Here is an 18878-nt window from a genome sequence, read left to right on the forward strand (position 1 = left end):
CATGTTCACTGGTGATCATTCCAAGCATCATATATTAGAGTGAAATTAGCTATTATTCAATATTTCCTTGATTGCATCTGGTTTGACAACAATTATTGCATTTAAAAAGGGTGGTGGCATTCTGCCATCCCTCTTCCCTCACTGCAATTGGGAATGGTACTTATGAAGAGGTGTAAACGTCATCCAGGTAGGTAGGTAACCTCTGAGTATTTAAGGAGGTGAGAATAGAGGTGGATCTTCTTTTAGATGTGGACAGGTATGAGATAGGTTGGATTGGACTAGTGACAGAAGGATTTGTAAAGCTGAGGAGATGTGTTTTGGAAGGTGTGCTAGATGTATTGGTTATAAGTTGCTCATCCTTGCCTTGCTCAGCATCGTGGCCAACATTTTACTTTATTTTCCGAATGGTGAAACAAGATTTGCTTCAGAGCATCATCTCGGCAAATATGTGGAGTGCCTTCATGGCATTCTAGGTGGAGGCCTTTTGGTAAGTAATGAGCTAGTGTTTTCTTTCAAGTTTATTTTGGAGCTACTTGGTATTATTGTTTCTTTACCAGTTACATTAATTTATTGGTCAAATATCTTGTCAGCAGGAATCTCTGGAATTGTATCAAAAGAAATTAGCCGTATTACCCATAGGTATCATTAGTTATTATTTGTTATCTTATCTGTAATATTATGTCACTTTAAAGCTGAGAAAATCATAGGTTCTAGGTCACAGAATTCAAATGCAAAACAGGAACCAAGCCTCTCAGCAGGTCACAGTTTGTGTAAAGGGTTAAATCATACATTTTTGTTATATTATTGAACTATTCCCCTTTTAAATGTCCCTAGATAATTATAATTTAGTTACAATTCCTTAATTTCTACTATCTGAGATGTTGGCAGTTACTTCTCTGCCTTAGTTCTTTATTCAGAGGAATCGAGTGGCAGTTATCAAAGCTTTGCATTTGAGTAACAGCAAAGGATGAAGAATTGAGTGTGTTCATTGTAAGACATTGTTAATCTGAAGCTATTATTTTCTACCTTTTCAATTTTGTCAACCATATGGTAACATAATTAAGTTCCCTGACTCCGGGCTTCCTTTTTCATTTGCTTTTAAAAGTCCTCTTAGAAATAGACTACAGATCTCAAAAGTGTCTGCAAATCACAGGTTGAAAATGATTGCACGATAAGGCCCTCTATCTTGAGACGTGCTTACAGCTATGTTACAGCCCCATTGGAACCTAGACTGGGATTTGCAAAGACTGGACATTACACACAGAATAATACAAGTGAAATCGATGGAACTGTTCCTGGAACACACTTGTACAACCTCTTCTGGACCTGCAGGATTAGGGATCAGCAATAGGTTTGAGTAAAGGTTGACAAGTATGTGGGTGTTCAACTGAATAGTTTTTATTTTAGTGTTTTGTTAAGTAAATCTGCGCAGTTTGCAGATAACATTTTGCTCTTTATGGTTTTCTGAGGTACTCCTGAGTGTAGAGTCTTTATAAGTGCAAACTATTATCAAGTCCTGTTAGTGCTGGTGGGGAGGATGCTCTTTTTAATCAACTCTGCTCTTTCTTGCTTTTATGCTAAAAGCTCTGGTATGGATGATTTATATTTCTTACAGATAGCTTCTGCTTTGTTACTTTGCATTTCTGTCACTGGAATCTGGTTGTGAAAACCTAGAAAAAGCTGCATGTCTGTAATGAGATGTTTGCCTGAATTGGGCAAAATATCCCTAGACTTTCTACTCTACTCAGACTGGTTTGTCGCACAGTAACTATGGTTGGTAGTAGTTGTTTGGGTTTTTTTTAACAAGATAATTGAGACACTTATCTTGTAGTCCTCATTTGGGAGAAAGTGAATGCATTTTTTTGCAAAGCATTTTATTTGCAGGATACAGCCTTTAATGTGAACAAAACCTTTTAAAGTTGTAGTATTTTAAATTGTGCAATATCACAGCAGGCTCTTTACTGACTGGCTCTTTATGCACTTACGTGCACTGAATAATCTATACAGGCTGCCCCCCACTCCCCTGCCAAGAAGCAATATAAATTAATGTAATGTGAGGACTGTGTTTTGTCTGCCCTGTCTGTGCAACAAAACAGAACAGTGTGGTTTGTTTTCTCCATACCTAGGTACTCATTCCAGCTGCAGTGTTCATTGGGCTTCACAATGATGACTGCTGTGGGTGCTTTGGCCATGAGGACTGTGGGAAAAGCTGTGCGGTAAGTGAGCCTTTACGCTCCGGTCCCAGGTAATCCCAAAGACAAGGTGATGGCTGTGTTTGAAAGTTCATGTCTATGTTTGCTGTGCAGATGCTGTCCTCAGTTCTGGCAGCCTTTGTTGGGATCCTTGGTTCTGGATACTGTGTAATCATTTCAGCATTGGGCTTGTCTCACGGACCATATTGTTTTACTCACCTAGAAAGAAACTGGATCTATCCTTTCACTGAATCCTCTGGAGGGTAAGTTGTCTGTTCATGAGGGTGTTATGTCTTCCCCCATGGACACATGGTCTTTATTCCAGCACCTTTCAGCAATATCCGGTAACCATATAGCAAGATCTGTTCATAAGTTTATGCTTTTCACTCATGAAAAGCTAAACAGATGGCATCAGTTACCCATGCTGCTATAGTTTAAAACCAAAGCAATATAAATCTTCTGTCTTACAAAAAGGAATCTGAACATATAAATATATATATGTTGGTAATAATATCTGTATACCACATACTGTCCATGTCCATGAACATCTCTAACATAAAGTTTTAGAACTTTGAGGGATTTACAAGCTATGAATAGTGGTGGTTAGAAATTTGTCTTATCATTTGTTAAGAATCTGTTTTGTGAGGCTTGCTTCTGAAGTTGCTTTGTGTCAGTGTAAACTGGCATAATACCTTCATTAGTGGCGATGAAACTAGAAAGGGTTTATAAAGAATCTTTGTATGCTATAGGGCAGGGAGGGCCAGAAGCTCTTAATTATCCTTAATTAGGGTTCTCCAGCAAACCAAGCCTGTGTAGCTGAGTGGTATGCTATTCCCCATTAATCCCCACAAATCCTGTAGGTTGGAAGAGGTTTTGTTTTGACTCATGACATGCTTTTACAGTGTCTGAATGGTTGGCAACCTTGATGCTGTTTCTAGTAACAGTTTACGGCTGATGCCAGACTAGAGACAGTTTGAGTACTAAGAAGCCACATAAAGATCCTTTGCAGCAAAGAGTTTGAATTTTACATTTCAGTTGCATGTCTCCCAAGGGGGGGCATTCCTCCCCCTCTCCCCCCCTCCCCCCCCAGACTATGACTGAATATAGAAGAACTGAGTTAAGCCCTTGCTGAAGGGTCATCAGTGCTGATGTTCTGGCGATGTGGGTGAGGAGTAGCAGCTGGAATACTGCAGTACCCCTCTAAATTTGTTCTGTGTTAGGTTCTTCCAGAGCGGGCAAGTGAGGGCCCAAAGACAGCAGCACAAGTGAGGAAGTGACCCGTTGGCTTCAGATCAGTAATTGCTGTCTTTAGAATAAAGGCCCAGTTCTGAAAGGCTCCATGGTTCTTTTGAGAAATAGCTTTGCTCTTTCAGCTTTCTTGAGCTTGTGTCTTGCTTTAATCAGTAACAGAAGGTTTTGAATTTATAGTTTAGGTATTTTTTTTTAAAGAAATTAAGACTTAACAAAAATGTATGGTCAATAGTTCAACACATTCTTAAACAGAGCAAACCTTGCATGGAATAAACCATTGCCTTTTCTATTCCCACTTAAAAGTTGTTATCCTCAATGCATTTACAGACTAGATGTAATCTGTTTCTAGTGTATGGTAAGCATCCCACTCTGTCACAATGTTAATATGCTTTTACTTGCTGTGTACAGGTACTTGTTTGAGTATAACAAGTGGTCTCAATGTCAAGAACCTCAAAACATTGTGCAGTGGAACACCACCCTCTTTTCCATCCTCCTTGTCCTGGGAGGAATAGAGTTCATTCTGTGCTTCATACAGATAATCAATGGCATTCTTGGAGGACTATGTGGGTTGTGCTGCAGTCATGAAGAGGTAAGCCATTTGAAGTTATAACCATGCTTTTCAGATGAACATGAAACACTATTGTTACTGATGCTATTGTGGCGTCTTACTCAGCAGCTATTTTACTGGTATTCTTAAGCAACAATTCAGCATACAACTTCTTTTTATAGCCCTGTTGTGTTCAGCATTTTATCATAGTCTTTGACCACATGCTTTCAGCTGATTCCTCAGCTGTCTCAGTGAAGTTAGTCTGCATAGGAGCTGGAAGGCTTTTTTCCCCTGCTATGGCACGTGTGGTCATCAGCACTATATAGGTGATATAACTGAAATACAGATCTTTTGGTGGTGGTCTTTGCCATAGCCTAAACCATTGTTTCATAGTGTGGTGCAGTTTGGTGGCAGGCTGTTCTCAGTATGTTGCTTTAGCCTTGTATTTTTGCTCACAGCAGCTGAAAGGCTACTGAGAACATGCTGTATGTAATGAAAACTGCAGCATCCTGGCCTTGCATAGTAAAAGTGGGATAAGAGAAGGAATTAAATTGCACATAGGTAACAAAACCTGCAGACAGAGCTGAAAGGTTTTTTAAAGGTGTGGGGGGGTTTCAGTGAGGAAGAGGAATTTCCTCCAAATTTCTTTAGAGTCTTGTTAAACAGCTTGAGCATGTTAAAATCAGCATTGAGGTGGTAGTGTTGGAATTGCAATGGCTTAAGGTATAAACCAGGTATAAATAATATCACACACATTATGGCTAAGAATGTGTTTCATTGACATAGTTGAATGTTGGGGCTCTTTCAAAGCTATTACTGTCTTCTCACTCCTGTCTTCCATGCTGTAACTGCAGTATAAATCTAAATGTGATCAGATTAATTTAGCACTTATAGTTGGATACAATATTAGCATTCTTCTCCCTAATATGTGTTTTGTTTCTTTTTGTTCCCCCCACAGACATACGCTTGCTAGAAACCTGACAATGCATTGATGTCGGTACATGTGTATGGTGTATTGAGTATTCTGTGTTTGGTTTGTTGGGTTTTTTCAATGTTCCATGCATACTAAAAATGCACATTGTTGTCAAACTGTGCTATTATCAATTTAACTGACTTGGGGCCAGCCTTTGTTGTTGGAGTCACATGCAGGTTTTCAACTAACCTGCCTGATCTAAAGGCAAAATGTATCCTGAATTTCTTTGGTTTGATTCATCTTAGAATGGGCAACTGCCTGAACACTAAAGATAACTTTTTTCTTTCTATTGACACAACAGCTCTGTACTTCATGCTGCTTTCCCAGTAAAGTTGCACTTTCATTCTGATGTTGGAATGAACACAAATCCAATCTAGTTTGGCCAGCTGGAGCAAAAACAAAGCAGTAGTAAAATGTGGATGATTGAGGGCAGATACATGCACTTCACCTTTTCAGAATTTTTCTGAACTTCTCCTATGTTTCACAAATAAAGATTTTTAATAAAAATACCCAGCAGGTGTCAGTCATTCTTTTCCTGCCCATGCTGAAGCACTGCTTTCCTTGTCTTAGAGTAAAGGACAGCAGAGGCATGAGAATGTGGATATAAAACAGTCAGGTTATAACCTACTTTTCCTTTCCTCTCCAGCAGGCTCTGTCAGAGTGGCAACTGCTTCACTGTTTGGTTTAGATTATTTAGCTGAGCCGGGCAATTGTGCATCAACAAGGATATGAGAGTTCAGCGACAGCTCTGTGACAGACACGACTGCATATGTGGAGCCTTAGTCCTGAGCCTGGGCTAGCAGTTCATTGCTGATGGTCGTTCCAAGGACTGGAGGGAGGTCCCCACGCAGTTGAACAGTTGAGCCACAGCTCTGTGTCCCTTCTGCTGCTCTCCCAAGGGGGGCTTACCTCCTGACTGCTTAGTCAGAGTCTTTAGACAAAACAAAATGAGGTCTGGATCCTATTTTTTACCTCACTCAGCAGACCCCCACGCATAGCAGTGTTCAGAAAATACAGTGCAAATGCAGGTCACCAGTGATAGATTAATCTGAAATATTTGACTTCCCCAGTAAGGAGCCTGGAGGCAATATTCCAAGATCTGGTGCAAGAACCTCTGAAGTGTGGTTTGTAGCATATTACAGTGCATGTTTTATCACAAGGTAGAGTAAATGAATTATATGCTGCCAACAGCATTGCTTGCAAGGTCAGTATGCTACTGATGAAAATGAAATTGCATACACCCATCCACAACAACAAAAGAACTCACAGATGGGAAAAGTTTGTGTTTAGAATCTCAGGATATCTGCTTTTTGCAATACCATGTATTCATACACGTAAATCTCAAAGGAATAGGGTATAATTCCCATGCAACTTTTACAGATTTTTGCCTTTATGTTTGCATAACTGCTATTTGTCTTTCTGGTACGCACAACTAATTAAAGAACTGAAACAATTTTAGAAATTCCAATGGACAGAATGATTAGGCTAGAGTTTAGAATTAAAACTTTAGCTCAGATCCATATAGCACTAATGCACAGCTTTACTACTTGCTGTTCATGTTGTCACTTACAAAAAGATCAGTTAAATTCCTTTGTTGCCTGATGCATAAGACTGTGTTTTGGGAGTTTTATCAGTTACACTGTAGGGAAGCGGTTGTTTTAGGTTAAATTCATTTCAGTTGGCAGAGAAGTCACTCATCCAGAGTAAACATGGCTTTTCGGTAATGGGCCCAGCATCCAGCTCATGGATATTGACAGCAACAGGAAAACAGTTCTTGCAACACTTGGTAAGATATTTGAGAAACTGGTTGCCAGGTTTGCTTAATACTTAGTATAAAATGAGTGCTTTCTGTTCTAGCAGTACAGTGTGCCAGCCAAAAAAACCACACCTTGATTTGGTATTTGCAGAGCTAAATTTAAATACAAAATAAGGCATGCAGACTGCTACACTGCAGAATGAATGCTGCTTCAGGTGTCATTTTCCAAGTAAGTTTCTTCTAATTAGAACAGATTACTATAGGAAGTTGCAGCAAATCTGATTATAAACTAAGCTGCTTGCTAGTAATTTTGGCCTTTGCTTTTAGAAAAAAAGGATTTCAGCCTATTTCATGATCTCTGAGTTTTGTAAAAACTTCAGTCCTGGGGATGTGATGTGCATGCCTTTCAGCTGTTTTCTTTGATCTGTAAGGCGCAGCGTTGATGACAGGAGTTCTGTCCCTGCCTGTGTGCCTGCAAAGGGAGGTTTGCCACTAATTTCGATTGGAGGGAGGCCTGAAAAAACTGTCTGTAGTGATTAGGGAGTAAAACAGGAAATATGGGAAGATCCTCAGGGTAAAGTCTGAGGACTCAAAAATGAAACCTCCTAGGAAAAGAAGGGGAGAGGGAAACAAGTGAGTCACAGCAGAGAACGGGTAGAAAAATGGTGTGATTGCATGAGTACCACCATGCCCATTTCCTTGGGTGATCTCATTCAAAGCAATAGGAAGGAATTAGTTACAACATGCAACCTAAACAGCTTTTATGAGAGAAGCCTTCTGTGTGCAGAGCCTAAAACAGCTCATGAGGAAACAGAAGGAAAATATGCCATGACATAATTGCTTCTAAAATCGGCCTTCTCACTTTTGGTAGAGCCCCAATTTTTTTTATTCTCTGACTGTGACTTTCCCATTGAGTAAACCCTAAGCTCATTCTTGAGTTACTTTTCTGATGACTCACAGGGACATGGAAAGAAGGCTTGGGTTGTGCTGTGAGCAAACAGCTCTGTCTCTGTGTTACTGGGATGGATGTTTAATTGCTTAGGGAATGACGACACACAAAAATGGAGAAACTGTCTGGCTTTGGCTTTGCACAGTGCAAAACAGCAGGCATTTTGAAAAACAGCCAGACCTTTTGTCCTGTACAAGAAGTCATGTGTACTTAGGTCATATCTGTAGCTATGCACGCTCAGTGGTAAGCACAGAATAAAGCAACTGGAGAAATAGCAGGATTTAATTCATAAAACTATTGAGCTGTATAATGCTGCAGAAAAGAGTAATTAATTTGACAGTAAGTCTGGATGGCAGTTTCTAACCAGTGTTATTTGGGCTTCTGTACCCTCTGCAAGGTGGCTGAGATGCTGCTTGGTGGTTTTGTGAGACTGCTCCACATTAGCAGCAAGGGTTGGTTCACGCTTAGGGCCCGTATCTGCCAAGTTCTGGTATTAAGTCTCTGGTACTGTGAGTTAACGTGCGGCCTTCTGTACAGAGACCAGACATATTTATCATTTGGCAGCCCCCTTCCCCATGTAAGGTAGAAAAAAATTTGAGCTGCAGTAAAACTGAGCAATCTGCCTTGTGTCACAGCATATCCGCATCGTAATCCGTGTTCTCGGGAGGAGCGTGTTTCTAAGCAGTCACTAGGAAATGAGATTTTTGAAGTTCCTTCCTGAGTCTGACTTCTAGATGTATTTCAGTTGGAAGATCACAAAGGAGGATCTTTTAGAAGGGAAACTGCTACTTCAAGACACATGCTTAGAAGGGACAATGAGTTTAGACAGCAATATTCATCTATTGTTCTGCTAACTGTTAAGCACTTCTCTATCTCTGGAATCATACCTCAGTCACTTGGTTCCTGTGAATGTGAAATGACCGAATCAAACTGAGGAGGTCAAAACACTTTTCGTATTTAAAACCTTGTACTCTCTTGTTAGCGTAGAAGAGCAAAACTTTTAAAGGTCTTGAGAGATGGCTTTAGAGACATGTGGAAGCTGTTTGAGTTGTCTGCTGATACCTCTTGCACTTTGGAGTATTGTTGTTAACATCCTATTATACTTCCCTAATGGGAAAGCTTCACATGCTGCCAGTTACCAGCTTCCCAACTACGTGTGGTATTTTGAAGGGATCTGTTTCTCAGGTGTGATGGTAAGTGTTGATTCTATAGATTTTTAATGAATTACATTCTACTGCAAATAATATTGGGTTACTGGGCAGCAATGTAATTGTGCTAATTGCACTTTTAAAGAGAATATGGATTGCTTTGGCAAAAACACTGCAGGCGCAAAAACACTGCAGGCACAAAAACTCAATCAAACTGAAAAAAAGTAAATATACTGAATGACATGCTATGTATACTTTTTAATTTCATGTAAGTGACTTTGCAGGGTTGTGGTTTTTTTTTTTCCTGCTGGCTTTTTGTTTATGCATAATTTATGCTTGTATTATGGAGGCAGGTACTATGTTGATTTAATCCTCTATGGAGGTTGAATTGGAGCTCTTTTAGCAAAACAAAATGAAACAAAACCATAAAAGGCTTCTCATAACTGTTCAGATGCTTTTCAGAGCTGTACGCGGTATTTAGAGGACTGGATATGGTTCACAATGCATCAAGCGCCACTGTTGTTAGGCTAAATAAAGAAGATTGTCTCACTGTGATTGGCATAGTAGGATTTTCTCCATTACATTTGTAATATGCTCATCTGCAGTAACAAACTAACACAGAGTTGCCCACCGCTCATACTGTTCACTATGTTCATAAAGAACTGTAGCCTCAGGGACAGAAAGCAGTTATGTTATGAAAGTGCATGCACACCAATTTAAAAAAGTCTCATCTGCATAAGTAAGGTGCTTTTATGAAGGTGCTGAACTGTGAGAGTTATTAAAGCATGAGACAGTTTTCTGAAACTGTGTATTCTTCCTAAAGCAGAAAAACCCAACCTTTTCTAGTGGAGGGAAAAACTATCAGGCAGAGAATTTGGACAGAAAAGCATAGCTGAAAACTTGGGAAAAAGTTAACTGCAACAGTGACATTCATATTTTGAAGCATATTTAGCCTTAGGATCATTACAAATTTATTAAAAATGTGTATATTATCCTGTTAGAAACAGGGCAGCAGCATGTGAGAGGATAGTGCTGTGACCCATAGTCTGAGAACAACAGTATGGATACTTGACAGAGAAAACAAATGAAAGTTCAGGTGAATTTAACAAAAGCTTGTACTACTGGATTCTTCCAGCATAACTGTGCTGGTAAGGAAAGTGACACCCTGATCTGTGTAACTGTCAGCAAGAAGCTGTTGAACCTATGTGGTTGTATCAATAAAGTATCTTTCCTTTCGTTACTATTGATTCTTTTTCTTGGGAGCTTGGTATTATTCTTTCAGCTTCACTGATGTAGCCGTGTCCATGCTAGTAATGCTTTGCTGTGATAGGAGACACTTTACTCTTGTCTTTTAAGTACAAGAAGCCAGTACAGTGACAGCCTAATAAAAACAGTTCAGTTCCATGGTGCACGTTGAGTAATGGTGCTTTCCTACTGAGCAGCTTTAAAATCTCAACAGAGCATAACAGATGCAGTCCCTACCCTCCACAGGTGAAGGAAACTTTGGCTTAATATCTGTAGTAATTTCACTGATGTTATAATGTCCCCTTATAGATCCTTCTGTTGGCAATAATTCTAATAACACTGGAGTGCAGCGTGTTCTATCGATGCTGCCAGAGTGAGAGCTGTAACAAAACCTACAGGGTGAGTCTGTGTTCTATTTTTGTACATCTCTTTAGCATTTGTTCTGAGTGCCTTCCTGCTCCCATGCTTCCAGCACATCCGTCTGCCCTCTCCACTGCTCTGTTTCTGCTTCTTTCACAGAGGAGGATTCTAAGGCGGGTTGAGAGGTCACAGAAAGTGTAGCTCCTTCCTTCTGATGCATAAGCAGGATGCATAAGAAAAATTTTCTTACGCAGGATGCATAAGAAAAATAAACAGCAAAAAACCCCACCAAAAAATCCTTTTAAAGTAAATAAGAGCATAGAAGGCCTGAGAGTTTCAACCCCAACTTAATAGCTTCATCCCCTTGCTTGTATTATTTAGAAGTTATTTTTTCCAGTAACAACTCAATATACGATATCTGGGATGTAAACATGTTTAATGCATGGTTGTGTTCCTCTAGTATTTCGGGAAAAATGCAGGTTTTTGCAAATTTTGCAAAAATGCAGGTTTTAAAAAAATAATAATCCCCAAAACAATATTTAACTGAGAGTTGTGAAACTGCCTTAAACTCTGTCTTAATCTTTGTTTTGCATGTGTATGCTTACTATTCTTTGCCTGGTATTTTTCTTTCTGAATATTGAAGATTGGGACAATCAAATGTGAAATTCAACCCCAAGGAAGTAGCTAGGCAGGCTGAATGACACTATTTGCTGTGGACACTGTCCCCACACAGTAATATTTTTCTCTCTTTACTTCAGAGTTTTATTTCAATTGTCCTAGCCCTGCTTGGAGTTGCTTTCTCTGCATACAGTTGCATCATTTTTACCTTGGGGTTGATCCAAGGCCCCTTCTGCAATTCATCAGGTGGATGGGATTATATCTTCAAAGACACTGCTGGAGGGTAAGAAACATCAGTGTAACTCTTCTGGAAGAAAGTGTTCATCAAAACAATAGTCAGAAAAATTCTCTCAGAGTTTTACACAAAATGGCAGTGTCTCTTGAAATCAAGACAAGATACTGGAGAGTGAGGTTTTTCAACTTCTTGAATGAACACCAAAATCCTGAAAGAAAGGTATTTGCCTCCATGTAAGGAAAGATTAAATGTAAGAATCTTTGTACTGACCAGATCTGGAGGTCCATCTAGCTAAGTGTCCTTTGTCTGGTGGTGGTCACAATCACGTATAGTAAAGAATATAAGATTAGAGTGAGTGTAGATGGCTACTTTCTCGGAACATTCTCTCAAATTCCTCAAGTTTTTTGTTCAAAGATTATGGATGGCATTTTTATATGTAATAACTCAGTAAATTTCTCTTTAACTCCTAAAGCTCAACGAAGTGTGTGGTTTGATCACTGGTAGTTTTTGCATACAGCTGCTGTATTTCATAAAACACCTAAGCGAGGTAGTGTTTCATGCCCAGCCTCCTAGAGGCATGAAAGATTTGATTCAGATCTGTAACCTGAGGCTGCTTTCACAAGATTTTACATCCCTTTAAAAGATCAAAGTTTTATAAGACTTAAATATTTAAGTCATATAATGTCAAGCTCTTCCAGCTGTATTTGAATGCACTAAAGATTAAATTTGTCAGAGGATCACAAACAAGTTCCTTCAGCATCCAACAGGAATAGCTCCTATGGCTTTCTCTGACTTGTCAGCTTTATTTTAAAACACTGAAGTACATCCTGCAATCTCTGCTATGTATCACCAGCATTACCATCCCATTTGGAAATAAAAAAATGAGAGTTTGAGTTCAACATAAAGAGCCAAATGCTGAATAATGCACTCCAGATTTGGCTCAAAGCATTTATGTTATGACTGTTCAGAAAAAAAAGTTACTGACACTCAGGAAATGAGTCTAACAAAGGTTCATGCAATTAACCTGCAGGCTATAACGTCTCACAGTTAAAAGGGCACAGCTGGCATGTGTCAGTTGTGCACAGTATGATCCTCAAGGATGCAAAGCATGGCTCTGGAACAACTGGAAATTGCATGCAGTGACACTTACCTCTGCCATTTAGTCTGTGTGCACTGGTGAGAATGATGGTGTTCATGTGTTCCTGCTCTCTGCGTGGTCTGATGTCAGCTGGACTTAACCTAAAGCTGAAATAAAATCAATAAAAGGAAAATTCCTATTTTAAACTTGGCTTCTGCTATTTGAAAAAATGGCAGTGTCTAACACTTGAGTGTCTAACAGGGAAACTAATGAAGCAAATGTATTTGAGGAAAATAAAGTCTTTTTACTCAGCTGAGGTTGACAAACCTATGCAGGAGTTATGCTGATGTAATGAAAGACTAAAGTCTGGCTCCTAAACTTGAAGCGTATAAAGCCTGATATGGTTTTTCTATATATTATAAGTAAAAAAAAAATGTGTATTTAAGTTGAATTTCACCTACCACATTTAATTTATTCACATTACTGTTTCTCTGATAGGTACCTCACAGATTACTCTGCTTGGTCTCGGTGCACCGAACCTGCTAACATAGTGGAGTGGAACATCATTTTACTCTCTGTTCTGATAGCGCTTAGTGGACTGCAGTTGATCATCTGTTCTCTCAAAGTAGCTGCTGAGCTGAAACGGACTCTCTGTGGGACCTATTCTGTTTTTGTCCAGGTAAAATATCTGAGGTAATTTCTTCAGCATCTCCAAGTCAGTTTATCTTCAGCAACTTATTTCAGTTGAGGACCTACCCTTTGGGCTTATGCATTTGCTATGCTACTGTATTTTTATTACCAGACGATATGTACTGATAATAAATCTATTGTGTTTGATTCATCCACTAATTCCTTGTGGTATACAGGGACTGGTGACTGCTCTGACCTTTAAGGCTAGCATTGAGGAGAAAAGAACGTGGCTGGGAATTCAGCACCGATGCTGAGTCCATTATTCCTATGTCAGCGGAGGTTTCTGAGCACCTTTCTTCTGGCATTCAATTTCATAGAGTCATAGAATAGTTTGGGTTTAAAGTCATTCTTAGCAATCCATGAGTTTCACTGCAAACAGAAGAAGATGCAAGAGGTAATAAGTAACAGTCATGATCTAGGCATCAGTTTTTACTGTGTATTCAGTAGGTCATTGAAACAATAACTGAGAGAGCTCTGCTTTGCTTTGGGCAGAAGAATTAGTTGGAACCACAGAGCTCAAATGACTGATGCTGCTAACCTGCACGCTGGTATGAAGTGGTGTGGTTTAATGTGGCATTCAGTTTCCCCAGCTTTGGAGGTAGGGTGAAATTAGACATGCTTACCCCTCCCTGTCCCTCTGCACTGGGATCAAGGAGCCCTCAGGGGTTTTATGTCACCAACAATCTCAGTGATGACAGCATGTTCAAGAAAGATTTTTAATCAGAAAAGCAGCAGCCCCCCAAAGCACGCATGTGCACCCACATGCACACACACACATATATATATTTGTATACCTGCACAAACACACACAGAGTAGGGTTAGTTCTGTCACGTAAGTGGGAAATGTCGGGAGGGCAGAGCAGGTGGGGTGGCAGGGCCTCTGCAGCGTGAAGCCTCCCGGCCAGTGCAGGTCTGCCAGGGCAGGGGAGCTGCAGGTGCCGCCGAGGGCCTGGGGCAAGCGGGCAAGGAAGTGCCTCTTGTAGGAATTTACCAATTTACCGTAACAGCAACCTACCATAAGGTCAAGGCCTGAGGCAAGTTCTCTCAAAACATTCTGCTTGCCAGTGAAAGAGCCTCATCAGCCTGGGACTGAGCCCAGCTTCCAGTGAAGCGAGAGGCAATACTGCCAGCTTGCCTCGGGGCACAGAGCGGGGGCACTTCTGGAGCCCTGAGGGTGTGTCGGATTTAGATTGGATGTGGATGTTGAACAGTTGAACAACTTCCATCTTAACTTGAGTTGAAAAAACAAGGACAATCACTTCCTTCCCTTTTTATTTGCAGGCCAGGATTCTGTGAAAATTGCAAGGAAATCTTCACTGCTTCTACCCCGCCCTCCAGAAAAAGAGAGAAATGGCTTCTCCAACATTTACAATGGTAGATTTGGGTGATGCACAGACAAATGAAACCCTTGTCTTAAAACTTTGTGTCTCAAGTCTGTATTTTGGATGAAGTTATTTAATCTGTTTGACATCTACATTTTTCACAGTTGTTTTCTAATGTCTCTGGTTGTCTCTGGCAAGGACTCTTCATTTTTTTTACCCTCCAGCTTGTTCTGGCAATAGGGAGATTTGAATACCATGGAACTGCTTTTGTATTGGAATCTCCTTTTTTTTTTTAATAAACTGCTGTAAAACTGCTATAGAACTGCTTTTATTCTCCTCTCTCTTTGTTTAGAACGTAGGAATATTTGTTTTTCCAAAAGGGCCTGATTCAAAGCCCAATGTGTCAGGAAAGGTTGTTCCCTTGAGAATTAGTGCACTGGATGAAGCCGTGATTTCTAAATGAATAAATTTTAGTTACAGACAGAACATGATGGTTACGAAAGGCAGCAGCCTGTCCTGTTCATTCAGTCCTGGAAGTTCTTAACTGCACAAAGCAATTACTGAAAAAAGTCTGTGACGTCTTCCTGCTGTAAGGCTTTTAGAAAGGCATCCAGGCCTGATTGAGAGATTAGATACACAGCTCTGAAGTCATCCATGCTAATTAGTACACATTAATAGCTGCACTAGATTTTATTTTTTACTCAGAGGCAAACTTTTTTTTTTAATCAAGTATTGTGTGACTTGAGGGAATATATCAGGGAACCTTATGACCAGCTGGTGCTAGGTGGGTATTAATAGGTATTTTTTAATGCTCTTCTAAATTCCCTGACCTTACTGTAATGGAAGGCTAAGGTTCTTGACATAAATCATCAGATGAAAAAGAATAACCTGGTTTAAATTAGCAGCTAAAAAGTAATTTTAATTTCTCAAAGAATTATTATTTCATTCCTAGTGGAAATCCTGGGAATCACAATAAAGTGGATGTATGGCTCATTTACAGCTACATGGGCAACATTTGGCTGTATTCAGCACTCTGGTTTTGAGAGAATGAACAGCCAGAGGAAGGCAAAATATGTACTTCAGACTCTTGGAGTAATGCATGTATCCATGTTACAGCAGAACCAGTGGGATTCAGCCATATCAACGTGTAATGTTAAACACTGTTAGAACTGCAAACCTTACAATAAGTGGCAGCTGTGGGTAAGATATTTAGGGGGGAAAAAAAGACTATATTAGTAATTTAATTCCATTTCAAGACAGTATCAAGATTTTGCCTTGATCTTCCTTTATCAGATTGTTTTGAAAAACTGATTTCTTCCTCTAGGATTTGAAGAATGCATCTAAGTTTTAATTTCTTCGTTTCTATTAAGTTGCAAGAAGTAATAAAGAAATTAATGATGTTTAAGAATGGGGCTAGTCTTTTGGAAGAGGGTTCAAGGTGGCATGGATGTTCAGAGATGCATGATAAAAAAGCGTGATTACAAAATGAGGACTGTTTGCAGCTGCACACTTGTTTTTCCTTAGGCTTAAATATACATCATATTGTATATCTACTTAAATGATAATCCCACATTCTTATGGATTTATGGATATTGTTTGCAGACAGAAGGAAAAGAAAGAAAACTTAACGATCAACCCATACTCCTCCCAAACGTCTTGGAGAATCTTGCTGATTTCATGCCTGCAAATCACAGAGCTGTTTATTTTGAAAACGTTAGAAATATTTGAAAAAAGGTTTTGGTTATTTGGATGAAAAATAGTATGGGTGAGGTAGACATTAAAAACAGAAACCTCCTAGAACTGCTAAATATTCCTAAAGTGAATGGCGCCATTTCACTGAGGAAAGCAAACATAGGGTATTCTATTCAGACTCCAGCTCAGCCATGGGGAAAATACAGGCTTATCTCTAGGCAAACAGGGTCTACTGAGATAGATTTTGCTATGCTGTATGACAGCAATGAAATACCTTAAAGTTACACCTGGAAACTCTTAACCCTTTATTTTGCTCCTGTATGTGTCCTTTCCACTTTTCACTAACTTCTGTCTCTGATCATGCAAAGTTTTGAGCTTGGCAGACAGGAGATGCAAGGGACAGCATCTAGTTTGACAGATTTTTTTCCATAGTAGTATTATTAGTGGCGAGGCTTGGCTGTCTTTTTTTTCTTTTTTTTTTTGTGTGTGAGTGTGTCTTGTGAATTTACGTTTTCATTGTACCACAGGCTGGTATCTCCTATTTTAGTGGCTTAAAGAAAGAGATGTGTAATTTAGTTCTTGTTGGATGTTTTGATTCTGCAGCCCTCTTTATCCATAATCCAGATATTGGCATCTCCATTGCCATAGCCAGACTCAACTGTGACTTGACAGCTCAGCTTTTAAATGGGCCGTTTATTAATTTGAAATTGGTGGTAAGAATACTAAAGGCCAACAGAGGGTTGCATTGACAAATTTAACAACTTGTTTCACACAGGGCTTTTGGATGCAAAGCAAAGTTAAACTTCATCTAATCAATTTAAGTCCTGGTTCAATCCTAAATATGGTGTCTCTGGCAAGAGGTGCTATGACCTGTGTCTGGTAGCAAAACCAAGATTCCTGTGAGAAATATTAACTTGAAATTGACTGGAAATCCAGACGTAACTGGTGACTCTGACGGTGGTGGTTGAGGCTATGTGACCATCTGGCTCTCCAGCTGCAGAATATAGACCTCCCCCTGACAACAGCAGAGCAAAGTGGGCCACACAGCCAGGACAAAGCTCACATGCTGGCATACGAGGACCCCTTTTTTGAAGAAGTGTTCCTGAACCTGAAGTGCATGTGCTGCCAGCTGAAATCCACACATAAAATACCCCGGGTACACCTGGAAGAAAGCTGCAGATTTGAGTTTATAAACTTCTGTAAGTGAGGAGTTAGTGCTGAAATCTAGTAGTGAGAGTTCCAGCATTATTTGTTCCGCGTAGCCAATGCATTTTGCCAGAGTATTATGGTGCTGTATCTGGAACAGGAATGTCATTCATTTAAAACACTGCAACTGGAAATAGCTGTAGAGACTCGGGTTTGACCACAAATAATTGTGGGCAGAGATTTACAGCAAAATACCGTGGAGCCCCATCCACCTTTGCATTTTGGGACACATTATTCCTCATCTAGGTAAAAGGGAGTCTCACTGAAGTATAATTCCCTGATTGCTGATTCTTCACATGTTGGATGGAGGTTTTTTCCTACATTGAAAAAGAATAGGGTGACAGAGGACAAATGAAGCTCCCCAGAACTTTAAAAGGTGTTTACCTGCCAAGATTTGCAAGAGGTCAGAACAGCAGCATGGGCAGCAGACTATAAACACTTCATTCAGATTAGGGAATTACAAAATTGTGGGGTTTCAATTCAATCTCACTGGGAGTTTTGTTGAAACTTTTTTGTCAGAATATTCCATTTTTGAGTTTGGTGTGGTTTGGTTTGGTTATTTCTTCCCTCAAGGATAATTTTTGAAGTAAAACATCAGCTTTATATTTTCGATGCAATTTTGAGGACTTTCAGAACAGTCATAGCATGTCAGCATCCTCAGTATGAGAAATGAGGTAATATGATTTAAAACAATAAGGGGATATTCATGACACCGAACTGCAGATTGATAACTGAACCAATTAAATTAGGTGCTCAGTCTTTTTAGGCTCTGTCTACCAGCGGGGAGAGGTTCCTGCTCTTCAAACTCCCTCTGAAGATGATAATACAGGCTTGGGAATTTCAGTCACGTCTGTCAGTTTTTTGAGTTCCTTAAGAGAAAGATAATAGGCATGTGCTCAAGCATACAAATACCTTAAAGTTTGGGTGAGGTGGATTAAAAGTGGTAATGGAAAAATCTTGCCTGTCAGAAGTTTTTGGTTTACCTTTAAATAAAACCAACATGCAGTTCTTTTGCAAATGAAGGAAGTGTAATTTAGAATGAAGGGACTAAGGCAAAGAAATGCTCATGTTTTTAACCTCAAATAAATGTGGAGATTTCAAGGATACTGCTTGCGTATTTTTTTTCTCTTCCTCAGTCTGATGGAAATTTGAACAAAAATAAACGAAATAGCCCACATGCACATGAACGAGTCTTAGCTGAGAATTAATGAATGACTTTGCATTTAAGTAATATAGGATGAGGTAAACATTTTCTCATTTTTTACCTCAGTTAATTTACAGATGGGGCATATGCAACCTGTACAAGCTGATCTTTCCACTGAACCACTGACCTTCATCCATAGCAAAGAAAAAAAAAAAAGTCCCTACAGAAATAATTTTGAGCGTGTGACGCCAACCTGGGAAACTACAGAGTTTCATCATTGATTTGGAAAGATTTCGAAAACTTGGCTTTGAACACAAGCATTCAGACAGATGCAGAATCCTCCATTTAATGCAGACATGTAGAAGGTTCCAAAAGGTGAAAGTATGAACTTCAGTATTCTGACAGTGCCTGAAATTTTTCATATTAATAGTGATTAAAATTGGTAATTTTTCTGTATAGCACAGTCCTGGTA

General features: G+C 39.5%; 2 protein-coding genes across 5 annotated transcripts; both read left to right on the forward strand.

The window, feature by feature from the left end:
• The first annotated feature begins 310 nt into the window (after positions 1–310).
• On the forward strand, positions 311–5267 carry TM4SF1 (transmembrane 4 L six family member 1). Its single transcript, XM_010307787.2, has 5 exons — positions 311–487; positions 2127–2216; positions 2307–2455; positions 3852–4032; positions 4949–5267. Exons 1-5 carry the CDS (start codon positions 311–313, stop codon positions 4961–4963), a joined length of 612 nt encoding a protein of 203 aa, XP_010306089.1. The 3' UTR covers positions 4964–5267.
• A 1328-nt stretch (positions 5268–6595) lies between these two features.
• TM4SF18 (transmembrane 4 L six family member 18) lies at positions 6596–18663 on the forward strand. Of its 4 annotated transcripts, XR_012836844.1 has the most exons (7): positions 8550–8861; positions 10371–10460; positions 11180–11322; positions 12851–13031; positions 14324–14416; positions 17836–17936; positions 18533–18653. XR_012836844.1 is itself a non-coding variant. In XM_075761807.1 (5 exons), exons 1-5 carry the CDS (start codon positions 6687–6689, stop codon positions 14336–14338), a joined length of 492 nt encoding a protein of 163 aa, XP_075617922.1. In that variant the 5' UTR covers positions 6596–6686; the 3' UTR covers positions 14339–14479. The 4 variants fall into 4 exon arrangements, 2 of the variants coding, with proteins under 2 accessions (XP_075617922.1, XP_010306087.1); XR_012836843.1 differs by lacking the exon at positions 17836–17936 and having other exon boundaries at positions 18533–18663; XM_075761807.1 differs by lacking the exons at positions 8550–8861; positions 17836–17936; positions 18533–18653 and adding an exon at positions 6596–6749 and having other exon boundaries at positions 14324–14479.
• Positions 18664–18878: the final 215 nt, after the last annotated feature.

Source organism: Balearica regulorum, chromosome 9 (genome assembly GCF_011004875.1).
Source record: "Balearica regulorum gibbericeps isolate bBalReg1 chromosome 9, bBalReg1.pri, whole genome shotgun sequence".
NCBI classification, from domain to species: domain Eukaryota; kingdom Metazoa; phylum Chordata; class Aves; order Gruiformes; family Gruidae; genus Balearica; species Balearica regulorum.

Coding starts and splice junctions, on each gene's coding strand:
- TM4SF18 (XM_010307785.2), top strand. CDS start 8,685: ATGGCTTTAGAGACATGTGGAAGCTGTTTGAGTTGTCTGCTGATACCT. Junction 8,862..10,370: donor TCTGTTTCTCAGGTGTGATG/GTAAGTGTTGAT, acceptor GTCCCCTTATAG/ATCCTTCTGTTGGCAATAAT. Junction 10,461..11,179: donor GCTGTAACAAAACCTACAGG/GTGAGTCTGTGT, acceptor TCTTTACTTCAG/AGTTTTATTTCAATTGTCCT.
- TM4SF1 (XM_010307787.2), top strand. CDS start 311: ATGTGTTTTGGAAGGTGTGCTAGATGTATTGGTTATAAGTTGCTCATC. Junction 488..2,126: donor TTCTAGGTGGAGGCCTTTTG/GTAAGTAATGAG, acceptor CTCCATACCTAG/GTACTCATTCCAGCTGCAGT. Junction 2,456..3,851: donor TTCACTGAATCCTCTGGAGG/GTAAGTTGTCTG, acceptor TGCTGTGTACAG/GTACTTGTTTGAGTATAACA.